Below are 13,528 nucleotides of genomic sequence, written 5' to 3'. Positions count from 1 at the left end.
TCACTGCTGCACCCTCCAGCCCAGCATGGTGCTTGGCACTGGGATGGGCCACATAATTTTCAGGGTCCAGTGCAAAATGAAAACGGGGGCCCTTTGCTCGTAGATTATCAAGAATTGTAATATGGCAACAATAGAGCATTAAGCCAAATGTGGGGCCCTTTTGAGTACGGGGCCTATGCGCATACAAGGATCACACACCCATGAAGCCCACCCTGTCTGACACCCAGGAAGTGCTCAAGCAACCTTTGTCGAAGGAAGGAGTTAATGGATTAAGGGCAGGTATAGGGGGCGTTCAGAGAGCCTGGACTGGCAGGTGGGCAGAGGCCCAGCCCCAGGCACTGTCTCGCAGTCTAGAGCCTATGCAGCAGGGCCTCCCTCCGTGAAACGAGTGGTTGGCACCTGCAGCCTTGCATTTCCTTCTCCTCCCTGGCCTCTGGCCTGTCCTGTCTCCACCTGTGTGGTCCCTCAGGCTGCCATCTTGTCCAAAGCCCCCACAGGGCCACCTGGCAGAACCACCTGTGCTCCAGAAACGCTAGAAGACCAGGTCCCTCCATACCAGCTCTGGGAGCTTTCTCTGGCCCCCGGGTGAGGCCTAGCCAGAACCCCTCCCAGAGGAAACTCCATCCCCAAATTCAGCCCTCAAGTTTCATCCCAGATGCCTATGCTGACACTCAGTCTAGCCCCCCTCTTGGGAACCACTGGTTTGTGGGTTTGCCTCTGTGGGGGCAGCCCCAAGAGGGGAAGGAGGCATGGCCGAACTTTTTACCCCACGGTCCTTACTGTCACTCTGGGCAAAGTGTCATTTTGATCCCATATTTACAGATGAAGAAACCAAGGCTCCGAAGAACAGTAATTCACTTAAGGTCCCACAGCAGGTTCCGAGCTGTCTGGGGACCCTGTGTCCATGCCCTGTGTGGTCACTATCATTTGTGGGATGAACGAATGAAGGGAGGAAGGATGGGAGGCCAGGAGCCACTGTCTGTCCAGTGAGGTCCCTGGCACAGACCCTTGGAGGTGACCTGGATGTAAACTGGATGCCTGGCGGGGCTGTAGGGGAAGGTCAAACAGCGGTGGGGCTGAGGCGGGGCGGGAAATAAACGGGTCCAAAAGAGAAGAAGGTGGGAGGACTTACCCCGCGCACTCAATTTCATTCATTCATTCACCAATGACTGTTCAGCCACAGTGGCTTCCAGGCCCCCCCGCACAGGGCGACTGAGAAGAGCACCAGCCTGCGCCCCCAGGGCATTCCACGTCTAGTGGGGGAGACAAGACAATAAAGAAAGCCCTAATAACGCAAACAGTAATTCCAGATGGTGAGACGAGTTACGGAAAATAAAACGTGTGTGGGGGGATGAGGCAGGGAAGTGACCTTAGCTGTGCTGGTCTGGCAAGGTCTCTGGGAGGAAGTGGCACCGGAGTGGCACCCGGAGATGGAGGGTTGGCCAGCCTAGGCGCCGGTGACGGTAATGGGGTAGGGGTTAAGAGAGGGGAGAGAGTTCCAGGTAGAGGGAATGGCAAGTGCGAAGACAAGCTGGGGACGAGTTGGAGAGGCACAGAGGGGTCACGGTAGCTGGAGTAAAAGGGAGGGGCCGAGCGACAAGAGGGGCCGGGGGTCAACTCTTCTGGGAAGCCTTCTCGGATCTCCGCGCACCCTTCGAACTCGCCCAGCTTCTTCCACCGCGGCCAAATCCCACGAGTCGGCTCGGGCCTCCTTCCCTGTCTGTCCGGACTGCGCGTCCCGGGAGGGTGGGGCCGGCTCGGATTCCTCCCACCGCATCCCCCCCTTCCGCCCCCGGCGCACAGTTCGGCGGTGGGCACCTTGTGGGCACTCGGTAAATATTTGTAGAGCGCACTAGAAGGAATGAATGAACCCATTGGGCGCAGCTGGGGGGAGGGCGGGGCCGAGGGCAGGTGGGAGGCCGCGGGCGCGGGAGGGGCCCCTGGAAGCCCGTCCTCCTCCTCGTCCTCCTCCTCCTCCCAGGCCCCAGCGCGTACCACTCTGGGGCTCCCGAGGCGGCCTCTCGTAAGATCAAGGGCGCGCAGGGCCTGGAGCGCGACCCGGGGCCCCTGCTCTCGGCGCCGCCGTTCAGAAGAGAGTGGGTCGCCGCCGCCCGAGGGCCAGAGCGCCAGAGAAGCGGGAAGAAGGAGCGCTCGCCCGCCCGCCGCCTCGCCGCCTCCCCGGCGCTCGCTCTCCCGGCTCCTGGGTTTGCTGGCTGCTCCTCCCACCCGCGCCCGCCTCCTTGCTCGCTCGCTCGCTCGCTCGAGCCGGTTCCCAAGCCCGGCGGTGCGTCGGGACGAGTGCGGGCGAGGGGCCCCGGGGCCAACGCGGAGCCGGGGGCGGGGGTCCAGGCAGAGATCAGCCGGCCGAGGAGGGGTCATGTCCGGCGCGGGCGCCGCGGGGCCCGTCTGCAGTAAGTGACCGAGCGGCGTGGACGGCCGCCTGCCCCCCTACGCCACCTGGGGCGGCGCGGGCCCCGGCGCCGGGTGCCCGGAGTCCGGGTCGCGCGTAGAGCCGGCGCGATGCACGTGCGCTCACTGCGCGCCGCGGCGCCCCACAGCTTCGTGGCGCTCTGGGCGCCCCTGTTCCTGCTGCGCTCCGCCCTGGCCGACTTCAGCCTGGACAACGAGGTGCACTCGAGCTTCATTCACCGGCGCCTCCGCAGCCAGGAGAGGCGGGAGATGCAGCGCGAGATCCTCTCCATCTTGGGCTTGCCCCATCGCCCGCGCCCCCACCTCCAGGGCAAGCACAACTCGGCGCCCATGTTCATGCTGGACTTGTACAATGCCATGGCGGTGGAGGAGGGCAGCGGGCCCGACGGCCAGGGCTTCTCCTACCCTTACAAGGCGGTCTTCAGCACCCAGGGCCCCCCTCTGGCCAGCCTGCAAGATAGCCACTTCCTCACCGACGCCGACATGGTCATGAGCTTCGTCAACCTCGGTGAGTGAGGGCAGGAGGAAGGGGGTGACCGTCTCGGCCAGGAGGCGCTTTGGAACAGGGAGGAGGGGACCGCTTCTTACATCCAGCCCGCCCATCTTTCTACTTCGGCCGTTTGCAAAACCGTAGTGCCTGGCCGTGGGTCTCCTACCCCCGGTCCCAGTGGACCCCAAGCTGTGCGCGCCCCAGGTAGGGCAAACAAGGCTAATTTGGCCTGTTGGAGTTTGGGGGAGGGTGGGCCCCTCTGGGTTAAGCTGCCAGCCGCACCTCTGGGGCCGCAGGCTCGGGGGCCGGCCGCGGCTCAGTTCAAAGCGCGGGGCTCGGTCATGTGAGCTGTGCCGGGCCGGCGCGACCCGCGCTACCTGGATTTAAAGGGCCCTGCTCGGCAGAGCTGCCTTCCCGCCCTTTCTGGGCCCCTCGCAGCCCTGCCTGGCTCTGGCATCGCGGGCTTCGCGCCCCCTTCCCGGCCTTGGCAAGCCCTACCTGTCCGCTCGCGGTGCGCCCGCCCTAGCGTGCTGCGCGCCCCGAGCGCCTCGGGGCCCCTCTCCCGGCCGCTGGGCACCCCCCTCGCCCTCGGCTCTCCTGGCTGGAACTGGGGAAGAAACGTTGCCATTGCGAGCTTTCTATTTTAAATATTTAATGATAGGTCCCGGGCGGGCAGAATCCATTTTCAGCGTTTATCACATGTGGCGCGCAAACCACGGCTTTTGGCGATTGGGTGGCGCGGGATCTCCGAGCAGACGCCGCCGGGGGCGGCTGGGAGACCTAGCTCCGGACTGGAGCCGCAGCGGCCCCGGGGACGGGAGGCGGGGGCTGCGGCGGGGGCTGCGGCGGGGACGCGGCGGCCCCCCTTCCATCCGTGCACGCACACTCACCAGACTTGCTCAAACTAACCCCCGGCAGCGCGCTGTAGGGCTGATGATCAAATATTTGGTTTCCAGATAACACGCCCCGATAGCGCTGTTTCCTGAGCCGCTTTCATTCTACATGTGTAACTTGCTGCGAAAATCCTAACAGATTCAAGACAGCAAACTCACGCCCACGGGCGGAGTGTCAACATGGAGATAATGGCGCTCAGGCCCCCGTGGAGCTCTGGGGGGCGTGGACGCAGGGCTCAGGGAAGCCAGGATCGACCGCAATGCTTCCCGCTCCAGATAAGGTCCCCAGAGTTCCCGGGAGGCCATTGTCTGTCCTTACTAATAGCCAAAAATCAAATAGTGAAACGAGTTTCAGCGAGCAAGGGGTGGGAGGTGTAGATGCCAAAACAACCTCAAGAAAGTTTAAATTATACGAAGCAGCCTGTTAGATTGTCCTGATTCAGAACAATCTCCACGATGTCCGAGGTGGGAAAGAGCAAGGTGCAGATCAGCGAGGTTAGGTAGGTGCTTGTATGCCATCCCTTCCCCACTGGAGGAAGACGCTGAAACTGGAGGTGGATTTTACGGGAGACCGGGCGGGGCCGGGGCTGGGGCTGAGGGAGTGGGGTCTGATCTTTCATTGCCTGCACTTGTGTGTGATTTTTTTTTTTTTTTACCATGTGCATTTATGACCCATACCAGAAACTAAAGAAAAATTCCAAATCCATACATATAAATAAGTAAATTAAAGCTCTGGCGGCCCAGAGCTCTGTAGCTGTCCTGAAGCTGGCGTTAACCAGGGCCTTTCTCTGGCCGGAATTGATGGCACCCTGCCCTGTTGGGTACCCGTGACTCCCTGTGAGTGCAGCCGGGCCCAGTGGCCGCCTTCAGAGCTTGGCCGAGGTCATTAAGAAGGTATTCGTGAGCCCCCGGCTTCCGTGGAAGGCTCTGCATATCCCGTCCAGAAGGCGCCCCGCTGTTCATGGACCAATGGCGGGGCCAGACGCAGGGCTCCCCGTACTGGAGAAGGGCTGAGTTGCCAGCCTGGTGCCCCTGGGAATCTCGGGGCAGGGCTGTTTGCTCCCCCTTGGTGCTGGGAGCAAGCTGGGACTTGTCTGGGAAGGCCACAGCTGGGCGCTTTTCCTCCTCTGGCTGCACACACACCTTTCAACCCCGTTAGTCCCATTTCTTTCATCTCGAAAGGACAAAGACCGGCTTGTCTGAGCCTCTTAGTCAGGGCTGGCTTTGGGCTTTGTGGGGCAGCCCTGGCTTCCTCAGGTCTTGCTTTCTGCAACATCACTCCAAATTAGATGGCAGAGTGGCTTTTAACAGAGTGCACTGACCTTGTTTCTTTCTCTCTCTGTCCCTAAAACTCAAGGTAATTAGTTGGGTGAAGACCTGGACTGCAGTTTGGCAAGACTCTTCTGTAGAAGCTTCTAAGGTTGACCTATTTCTGCTCAGCACGGGAATGAACCAATAAACCACCTGTGCCTTCCATTCGGTCATGGTCCCGGAATTTTTCCCCAGGAGGGCCCTGAGGGTGGCAGTGGGATTGGAGGGGGACGTGTAGGAGACGTGCCTGGAAGTGAGTTTGCTGATAAGGCACATGATTTTTCCTTGGGTTGCAGATCATATTGATCTGTAGTATACTAAGTTTTCTAAAGGAGTTATTCTGACACTTTAAGAGTAGGAAAATGTCACTTGTCCATATCGAACCATTACTCGTTAGCGTGCAGGGGACCTGGGGGGACTCTGGAGGGCCTCTGATGGAGATCTTGAGGGGAGGCCAACTTTGTCCACTGGCCCCTCATCCCTCCACTGCAGACCGCCGCTGTCCTGCAGTGCTTGGGAGACCTCTGTCTGAATTCTTTTGCAGACCTGGTACGTTATTCTTCCTTCTGTCTGCAGCCAAACTGGTTTTTATTCCTATAAGTTCTTCTCAGAAGTCAAGCTTTTTGCCAGGCTGAGCGGGATCTAAACTAGAGAGAGACCTAGAGGAGAATTTATGACAAAACCAGGTGCTGACGATGAGGGCTTCAGACCGCAGCTTATGACGAAGGCCAGCCTGCACAGTAAAGCCTGGTGTAACGCTGGTCGCACTGCCAGACTGGGACTCACTCCTTCCCAGCCTGGGCCCCTTAAGTTCAATGGCGAGATTTGTAAACTGGTTTGGATTAACAAGCCCTGGACTCTGCTGGATAGACTTAATTTTTTAGAATTCAAAGCAGGCTATCCTCTCTTAAATAGCTCCCAGGCACTGTGACTCCTACGGACCGGGACCCGGGCATAGCTCCCCACAGTTCTTTCTTCAGGAAATTCAGCAGTTTCTTGTGGAATCTTCTAAAGAAGCCGGCTGGCATTAGGGGCGTGCGGTGCATGTTTATCTCTGGTCCGGGCTATGAAGGAACCAAATTTGTTTAATCTTCAAAGCCAAATTAAAAAAAAGAGAAAGTTGGAAACCTATCATTATTGGCCTCTGTGTATAAAAGTGGCTTTTGTGAATGCAGCTGAAGAGGCAGCGAGGGGCCTCGCTATGTGACTTTTCCTTTACCATCTGGCTATCCTTTTTGTTGACAAGTGTTTGGCATTAAGATCTCTCCTTTTGCCCCTTAAGAACAGGCCCTACCACTGTAGAGTATTAGAAAAAGATTCTGTTACAGTTTAAAAATTTCCTTCAGGGAGTGCTCCACGAAGGGAGCATGGGCTGCAGGCATTTGCAGCTGTAACCTGGCTTGTGTTAAGCTTTGGAAGGGGCTGTTCCACATTCCAGCACTCGGAGCGCCGGCTCTCACTGGTAAGCAGCCAGAGGTTAATATAGATGTCACACAGGCTTTCCCCCTTCTTGCTTGCTTTCTGCAGAGTGCCTTCGCTATAGGAGTGCACCAACAGCTGTGTTTTTAGTAACCCTTTCAAAATCACTTCTTTTAAACCTCATTTTCCTGCTTCTATAAATCAAAGATCTTCTCCCTCCTTCTCCCAAGGATATATGTGACCCAGATTTGAACTTTTATGATCTTTGTATTTCTCTCCTGGAACCAAAGGAGGTGAAGGCCGAGCCCTGGATGCCAGCTCGGGTGGCTCTTTTTGGTGTTTTTATTCCAGGCTCGTCATTCAGTTGGGGAGCGACCCATCAAAGGGGTAGTAAGGGAGGCGGCCCAGAGAAAAATCGATTTCAGGGCAGTAAAGGAACGGTTCTCTGAATGCGTGGAGAAGGAGCTGCTTCTGGGATGCAGCTCTCGCGAGCTCCGGTTCGGGGCCTTACCTAGGGTAGCAGGCTCTGAAGCCTCTGCCGAAATAAACACAGCTGGGGTGCGCTCTCTGCCCACCGGAATGCCTGCGATGTGAGCGCATGTCACATGTCCACCGAACTCGGAGACAAGTGATGACTTCATTCCAGGGAGAGTCCCTTCTAAGTTGATTGATCACCCCTATCGCTTTAATATCTTTTTTTTTTCTCCTCCTATTGGGTAAGGTCATATTTGGCCCATCGCAGGAATCAGAGTGTCCTAACACTGCCCCAGTCCCCACCCTTCCCCAGCCTGCCCGTCCATTTAACCAGCTGAATATTTCGAATGGAGCGTCTTCTGCACCAAATGGCTGGCCACGTTAACTTTTTTGCAATCGCTCTTCGGGCCTGGCTGGGGGCTGTCGGCACACTGGGGTTTTTTTTGGCAAGTCGCTACAATGCTTCGCCTTAATGCACTCTGGCAGTGTCACCAGGGGTTAGGGCACAGGCAGGGATGTGTGGGACCTGTCATGTTATTGTCAGAAGGAATGTGAGGATTAGCCTTTAAAGCGTGGTGCGGGCGGGGGGGGCGGGGAGCACCACAGCTGTGTACACTTATTATAAAAGATTTAAGTCCCACTGGTAAAATCAATATATTGAATTGCATGACCCTCTGCTTTTAATTAGTTTAAATCAAATGTGCCGGTGCCATTTGCCTCCTCTCGCCTTCATGGGGTGAGGAAATACCAATATTTACATAGAAACTGTTAATTTGTGGTGAAAATGATAACACATTTAGCTTTACACACCCAAATTGCTCCGACGTGATGGATCCCAGATTGACTTGGAGTTGCAGGGTGATGTCACCAGGGCGAGGATGCAGGGCGGCTGCGTCGGTGACGTTTGTCGCCTGGACCGTGGATGCCGGACGCAGGTGGGTGTCGGTGTGGGTGACGTGCCCGGGGATGCCAGTCTTTCAAGAAACGAGCCGATTCTTTCCTTGCCCGCCAGAAACGTTGAGATTCGCTCACATCACGTCACATCTCCTCTTCGGCGTTCTCATGAAACTGTGAAGCGGACGCCCGCCTGTCCGGTTGTTCCGAGTCTGTTCTCCCAGCGGCCTGGGTCCTCCGCGCAGGCGGCTCGAGGCACAGCGCTGTATTCATCCCGGGGCTCAGCCGTGTGCGTTCGCGGTTTACAGAGGAAGGGGTTCTCTCACTGCACACCGGCCCGTGCGTGATCGTGGCTGTCATGCGAACCGTCCCGTGTGTGCTGTGTGTTCGGCTGCAAATGAATTCTGGGTTTTACAGAAAATGGCATTTGACAAATAATATCTGACAAAAATGTGACTTGGTATTTCTTAATACGGAGCAGATATTTCATAGTTCACCTCCCCGGCGAAAAATTGCACGAACCCAGTGTGAAATGGCAGTGCCAATGAATCCCAGGGCCGCCGCTGTGTAGTCTCCCCTCCCCAAAGCGGGGTGTTTATGATTCGGGGGGACATTAGGAGCGCATGAAGTTTGACACTTACTTATGGGAAACTCCGAGTAGCATGTGCGATGCTGTCCTTTCAACATTTGGGTCGGAAGGCATTGTTGGGAGCCGTGCAAAGCCTTTGCTGATCCGCGTGGAGTGGATTGAATTAATGACAACTCAGAGAGCACCAGTTTCAGGGTAATTGCTTTATTGTTTTGGAGCCAGGGTGCTTATAATCTAGTTCCTGTACAAACATGTTTAACGTGTGTTAATGCATTTCCAAACCAGAGCCTCTCAGCACACCCCTGCTTTTCATTAATTGATGTCGGTAGCATGGTACAGTATTTCAAAGGGCTGGCCAAGTATAAACTGTGTTTCCAATTTCCTTCCTTTCCTGCGTTTCGAATGCCAATGTTAATTTGTTCCCATGCAGGAGCGGGGCTGCCAACCGCGGCTTTCTATAAAGGGCTTCACAGTGAAGGCTTCCAGCCCTCGCCGATGCTTGGGGCTGCCCGGCCAAGTTTCCTGACACTTTGCAGCTAATTCTGGATGATATATGGAGTGGGGGGTTGGGGGCTTCACTGCCGTGTAACGGAAGTCCTCGGTGACAGCAGAGGGTGTGACTTGGCAGGGGAGAATAGCACGGCATCCACAGTGATTCTCTTTAGACACAGCTTAAACCCATGTGTCTGTTTCCACTAGGGTTGCATATTGGCTGACCTTGAGCAAGTTACTCAACATCTCTGGGTTGGTTTCCTCGTTTCAAAAAGCTGAATAATAATCCCTTCCTCCGCAGATCCTCACGAAGACAAACTCGTGTCACATACGCGCGGAGTCTTGCACACAGTAGGTGTGCAATAATTGGTAGTTCTTGTTTTTACTGCGATGTCCAGATCATTGTCCACTTTGGTATATTAATCCAAACTGCAGTTTTTCAGTTCTTAATCTTAGAATGCTGAGATTAAGCCACCCGTGTTGTTTGAAAGATGTCAAGAAAATGTCCCCAAGTATGTGCGCTCGCGTGCGCGTGCATTTCCCTCTCCTTTCGGAGATCGGTGAGGTTCGAATGAGCGCGCCACACTCATTGGAGGGTGAGGAGAGTATAATGCTACCTCTTTGTCTTGCTTTTAGCATCCGTGGTTATTTAAAATTCTTACTGCTCGGAAAACTGAAACTTGAACGAGGGCTATACAGGAACTCTCTGTACTAATCTTGCAACTTTTCTCTAAATCAAAAATTATTCCAAAATAAAAAAGTTTTAATTTTAAAAAATCGCATTACTGAAGTATTTCTTCCCACCCCTTTCTGGAAGATGGTCAAAGTACAAATTGTCTTTTCCTTCAAGGGAGTGACAAGCCCAAAGCATTCATTAACAGACCGGTACAACGTCCCCACTTTTTATTGGAGCAGGTGCAAGACCGCCCCCCCCCACTCCAGCTGCAGTTGGGCTGCAACAAAGCCCTGTGGGGATTCAGTGCCCTTAGAAGCCTTTGGAGACCAGGGGACTTGGAGGACGGAGGACGTCCCAGGGCCTGAGACGAGGGGTGGGCTTTCTCACTCGAGGCTTCCCATAAATTCCCTCCAGCTCTTTCTGTACTGCTTGAAAAATCTGACTTCGCGAGTATTAAGTTTCCCTGCATCTTTGAGGTCACGTGTTCTTCTTTCACATCTTTATCTCCCCAGAGTAGCTTTCAAGTTTCCATCTTTTGTTGTCTGGCTTAATTAAATTTGGCTGTGAATAAAAACTTGCACTGTTTCCAAAATCGAGGACTTGCATGTTTTTTAAGCATTGGAGTTAGGCCTGTACTGTCTTGTAATGCCAGTCTCTCTCTTGCTTTCATGTAGTTTGAAGGAAAAAAAAATACAAAACTCCTAAGCACTTAGCATGACACTTGGCCTCCGAGGGTCCTGTAATGTTCCCAGTGCTGATCTGCCCAGCAATTCAGCAACACACACAAAGACAGGCGAGTCCCCCTGTGGTTCGCACAGCTCATGTTTTGGTCTTTGATAAAGGTCTTTTTTCTGGCCCGTTTCTTCAGGCATCGTTACTCTCTCACCTTGCAGAATTCTCGCGGCGTAGACGGTGCTCAGACTTTGGCTGTTTGTGTGCATGGATGAGGCGAAGAATGTTCTAGGCCGTGTCTTCTAAATGTTTTTTAATCTTGCAACTCCACAATCAATTTTCGAGCACACACCCTAAAGAGAGGTAAATCGTGTAACTCTGACTGTTTTAGGATCGTTCGTACTTTATAAGACAAAGACTAAAACAGAAACTTAAGTAGGAGGCAAAGGTAAAAACGATACACAATTCTCATGTTCACTCATACACATTTTATCTGATTTATCATTGTCGATAAAAAGATTTTAATTTTAATTAATGAGACAATTTAAACTAGTTTTGCTGTCACTAAAATTTTCAGTGTGATGGAATCTAATCTTTCAACATCATGGTTCAGCAGTTTGGATTCAGTGAGCTAAAAATCTGGTCCTAAATTTTGATGATCTTGAGCGTTCATCTGTCTAGTCTGCATAAATGAAGTTATCATGCAGTATAAAGAACTCCACGATCTCAGTTGGTCAAAATTCAGTACGTCTCCCGTCTCTTAGATGAAGTTACGGCTCCATCCTAAGTTGGTAGGGGGCTCCGCACACTGGCCGGTGAGAGGGTGCTCAGATCCCCAGGCCGATGGAGCTGGCACCCTTTTGAATGTCACCAATTATTGCTCCAGAGGAGAAAGACAATGTGACGGGCACAAGGACTTTTAAAATTTCCACCTGGAAGTGACCTGGCACTTCCACTCAGATTTCATTGGTCAGCACTAGTCACATGCCCAAACCTGACCCAGGGTGGTCAGGCAATTACAGTTCTCCCACTCGGAAAGGGGAGCACCAGAGCGACTCTGGGAAATGGCACCGGTGACTGCCGCGCTGTCGGAGGCGAAGCCTGTCTCGCAAGGTGACGCAAAGGAGACGGAACAAGTGAATTGTTGGCCGCGTTTCTGAAACAAGATCTGTATTTCTTCGTCTCATCGTGCGGTTAAGCAGAGATCGTCGTCGGAGCTCGGCTAGTAAATGTCCTCCCCCGGTGTCCGTCGGTTCTGGAAATTCACTTCACCGTAGTTGTAATATTTACCCCCTGTATCCCGATGGATCCCTCTCGCCTCCCCCAAATGCTTGCACCCCATTTGGGAGACCGGTGTTTCTAGATGCTTCCGTATCACTGAGGTATTCACGTGGTTCAACAAGAATAACCACTTCTCTCCATTCCCACTTGTAAAATGACTCGCCTCTTTAGGACTTGTCTTTCAGCAAAAGCGAGCTCCAGCTTTAGTCCGGTTCACTACCCAGAGAATTAAGGAGCCCGACTGGTCCCAGCTCAAGAGGCGCTCATCCTGGCTGGCGTGTCTCTGGGCTGTGCAGGTCATTGCCTTGTCATGAAGTCTTGCCCTGACTGTGAGAACGGCTCTTTCTTCCCGGGCCTCAGAGGCCTTCCTACTCTGGGCAGGATCGTGCGTGGCTGGATCCAGAAACTGAATTCAGAGACTCCTTCATCATCTAAACGCACTGCTGAAGGAAACAGTAGTAATAAAGTGGGAGGGTGGCGGGGTGATCCTTCTCCTGCGGTAATGGGTTTCTGACAGCTTTATCAGGCTCCTTTTAGTTCGCTCCGCATCCTACAGGGCAGGTAGTACCGTTCTCGTTTTCGGGTCGAGGAAACGGAAGGGACCCGAACTTGCAGAGCCGGGAAGTGGTGGGGTTGGCATTTGGATCCAGCTCTTGGTGAACGTAAAGCCGTCCACTTTTTCCTCCTGGCCCCGTGGGGTATGCGAATGGCGTAGGGGGCGTGGTGTTGAGACCACCAAAGCAAGTGGTGCTGAGCCCTTGACCTTGACTTTGTGGGTAGGTGCTCTGAAGAGTAAGATAAAGTTAAGTCGCTTACGACTTTCCTTTTCATTATCCATCCTGCTTAAGACATTGTATAGCAAAGGCCATGGGGTGGTGTTTACCACATGTACCAAAGCAAATATTGCATATTGTTTGTGGTAGCGTAAACTCACTAGCAGTCTGAATGTCCAGGAGCAGTGGATTGGAGAAATACTTTGGTAATCAGTGTTTTATACATTTGTAATAAACCGGAAGGGGATACAAGGATGACTTCTTTATGTAGCAACATAGACGCAAAACAGAATGTCAAGAAGGAGAGAGCTAGTGGCAGAAGGATGTCTAGGATGCCCCCATTTGTCACTGAAAACACATGCACAAGGACACCAGATAATACTGTATACGCTCTGTGGGTTCTTACACATGTAGCAACAGCTTGGAAACATGGTGGAGGCAGGCAAGGGGTGGGAGTGGGGAGAAATTTTAAATAAACTCCAGTCGTTCCTGTCGTTTGCTCTTTTAACAATAAGAAGCCATTAGGAAGTGCAGGGTGGTATCCTGGCTTGGATCCTGGAACAGAACAAGGATATCAGTGGAAAAATTGGGGCAATCTGAAAAAAATCTGGAGTTTGGTTAATAGTAGCACACTGATGTTAATTTCGTAGTTTTGACAAGTGTCCCGTGGTTACGGAATATGTCAGTCCCCTTGGCGGAAGCTGGGTTGGGGTGCGGGAGAACTCTTCTATCTTTGTAGCTTTTCTGTAAATCTAAAGTCATTCTAAAATGAAAGTTTTATTTAGGAAAAAAAAAGCGACCACTATCTTAATTCTTGTTAATTTAGTTGTGGGTCCCCCGGATATTTGTTACATCTTTATCTGCATTCTCTGTGGTTACACTTTTCCAAGTCCCAGTGAACCTGAAAAATCTCCTACTGGGGACTAGGAGAGGTGGCTGTTGGTGGAGTCGCTGTTTCCAAAGCTTGGGCCCCGGAGGGCCAGTCTTTGGGTATGTTCATGGTACCACACCCCAAAGGCCAATGTATCAGCATACAGAGCCACCTACACGACGGGGCCTCAGCCAGCAAGCCCCACTCGGCAGTGCACGGAGGCCTTTAAAACTCTCCGCCTGTTTATAAGAAGCCCAGTATAA

General features: G+C 53.2%; 1 protein-coding gene across 1 annotated transcript in view; it reads left to right on the top strand.

The window, feature by feature from the left end:
• Positions 1 to 2,001: 2,001 nt before the first annotated feature.
• Positions 2,002 to 13,528, top strand: part of BMP7 (bone morphogenetic protein 7) — a 75,652-nt gene continuing 64,125 nt past the window's right edge. Inside the window, exon 1 of the mRNA XM_039864679.1 lies at positions 2,002 to 2,938. Within this exon, the coding sequence (XP_039720613.1) occupies positions 2,521 to 2,938 (418 nt within the window). The 5' untranslated portion in view covers positions 2,002 to 2,520. The remainder of the gene's footprint in view (positions 2,939 to 13,528) is intronic.

This window comes from Pteropus medius, unplaced genomic scaffold (genome assembly GCF_902729225.1).
Source record: "Pteropus medius unplaced genomic scaffold, Ma_sr-lr_union100, whole genome shotgun sequence".
In the NCBI taxonomy this organism is placed as follows: Eukaryota; Metazoa; Chordata; class Mammalia; order Chiroptera; family Pteropodidae; genus Pteropus; species Pteropus medius.
Note: the sequence above shows the minus strand (reverse complement) of the source record. Positions and strands in the feature narration are given on the sequence as shown.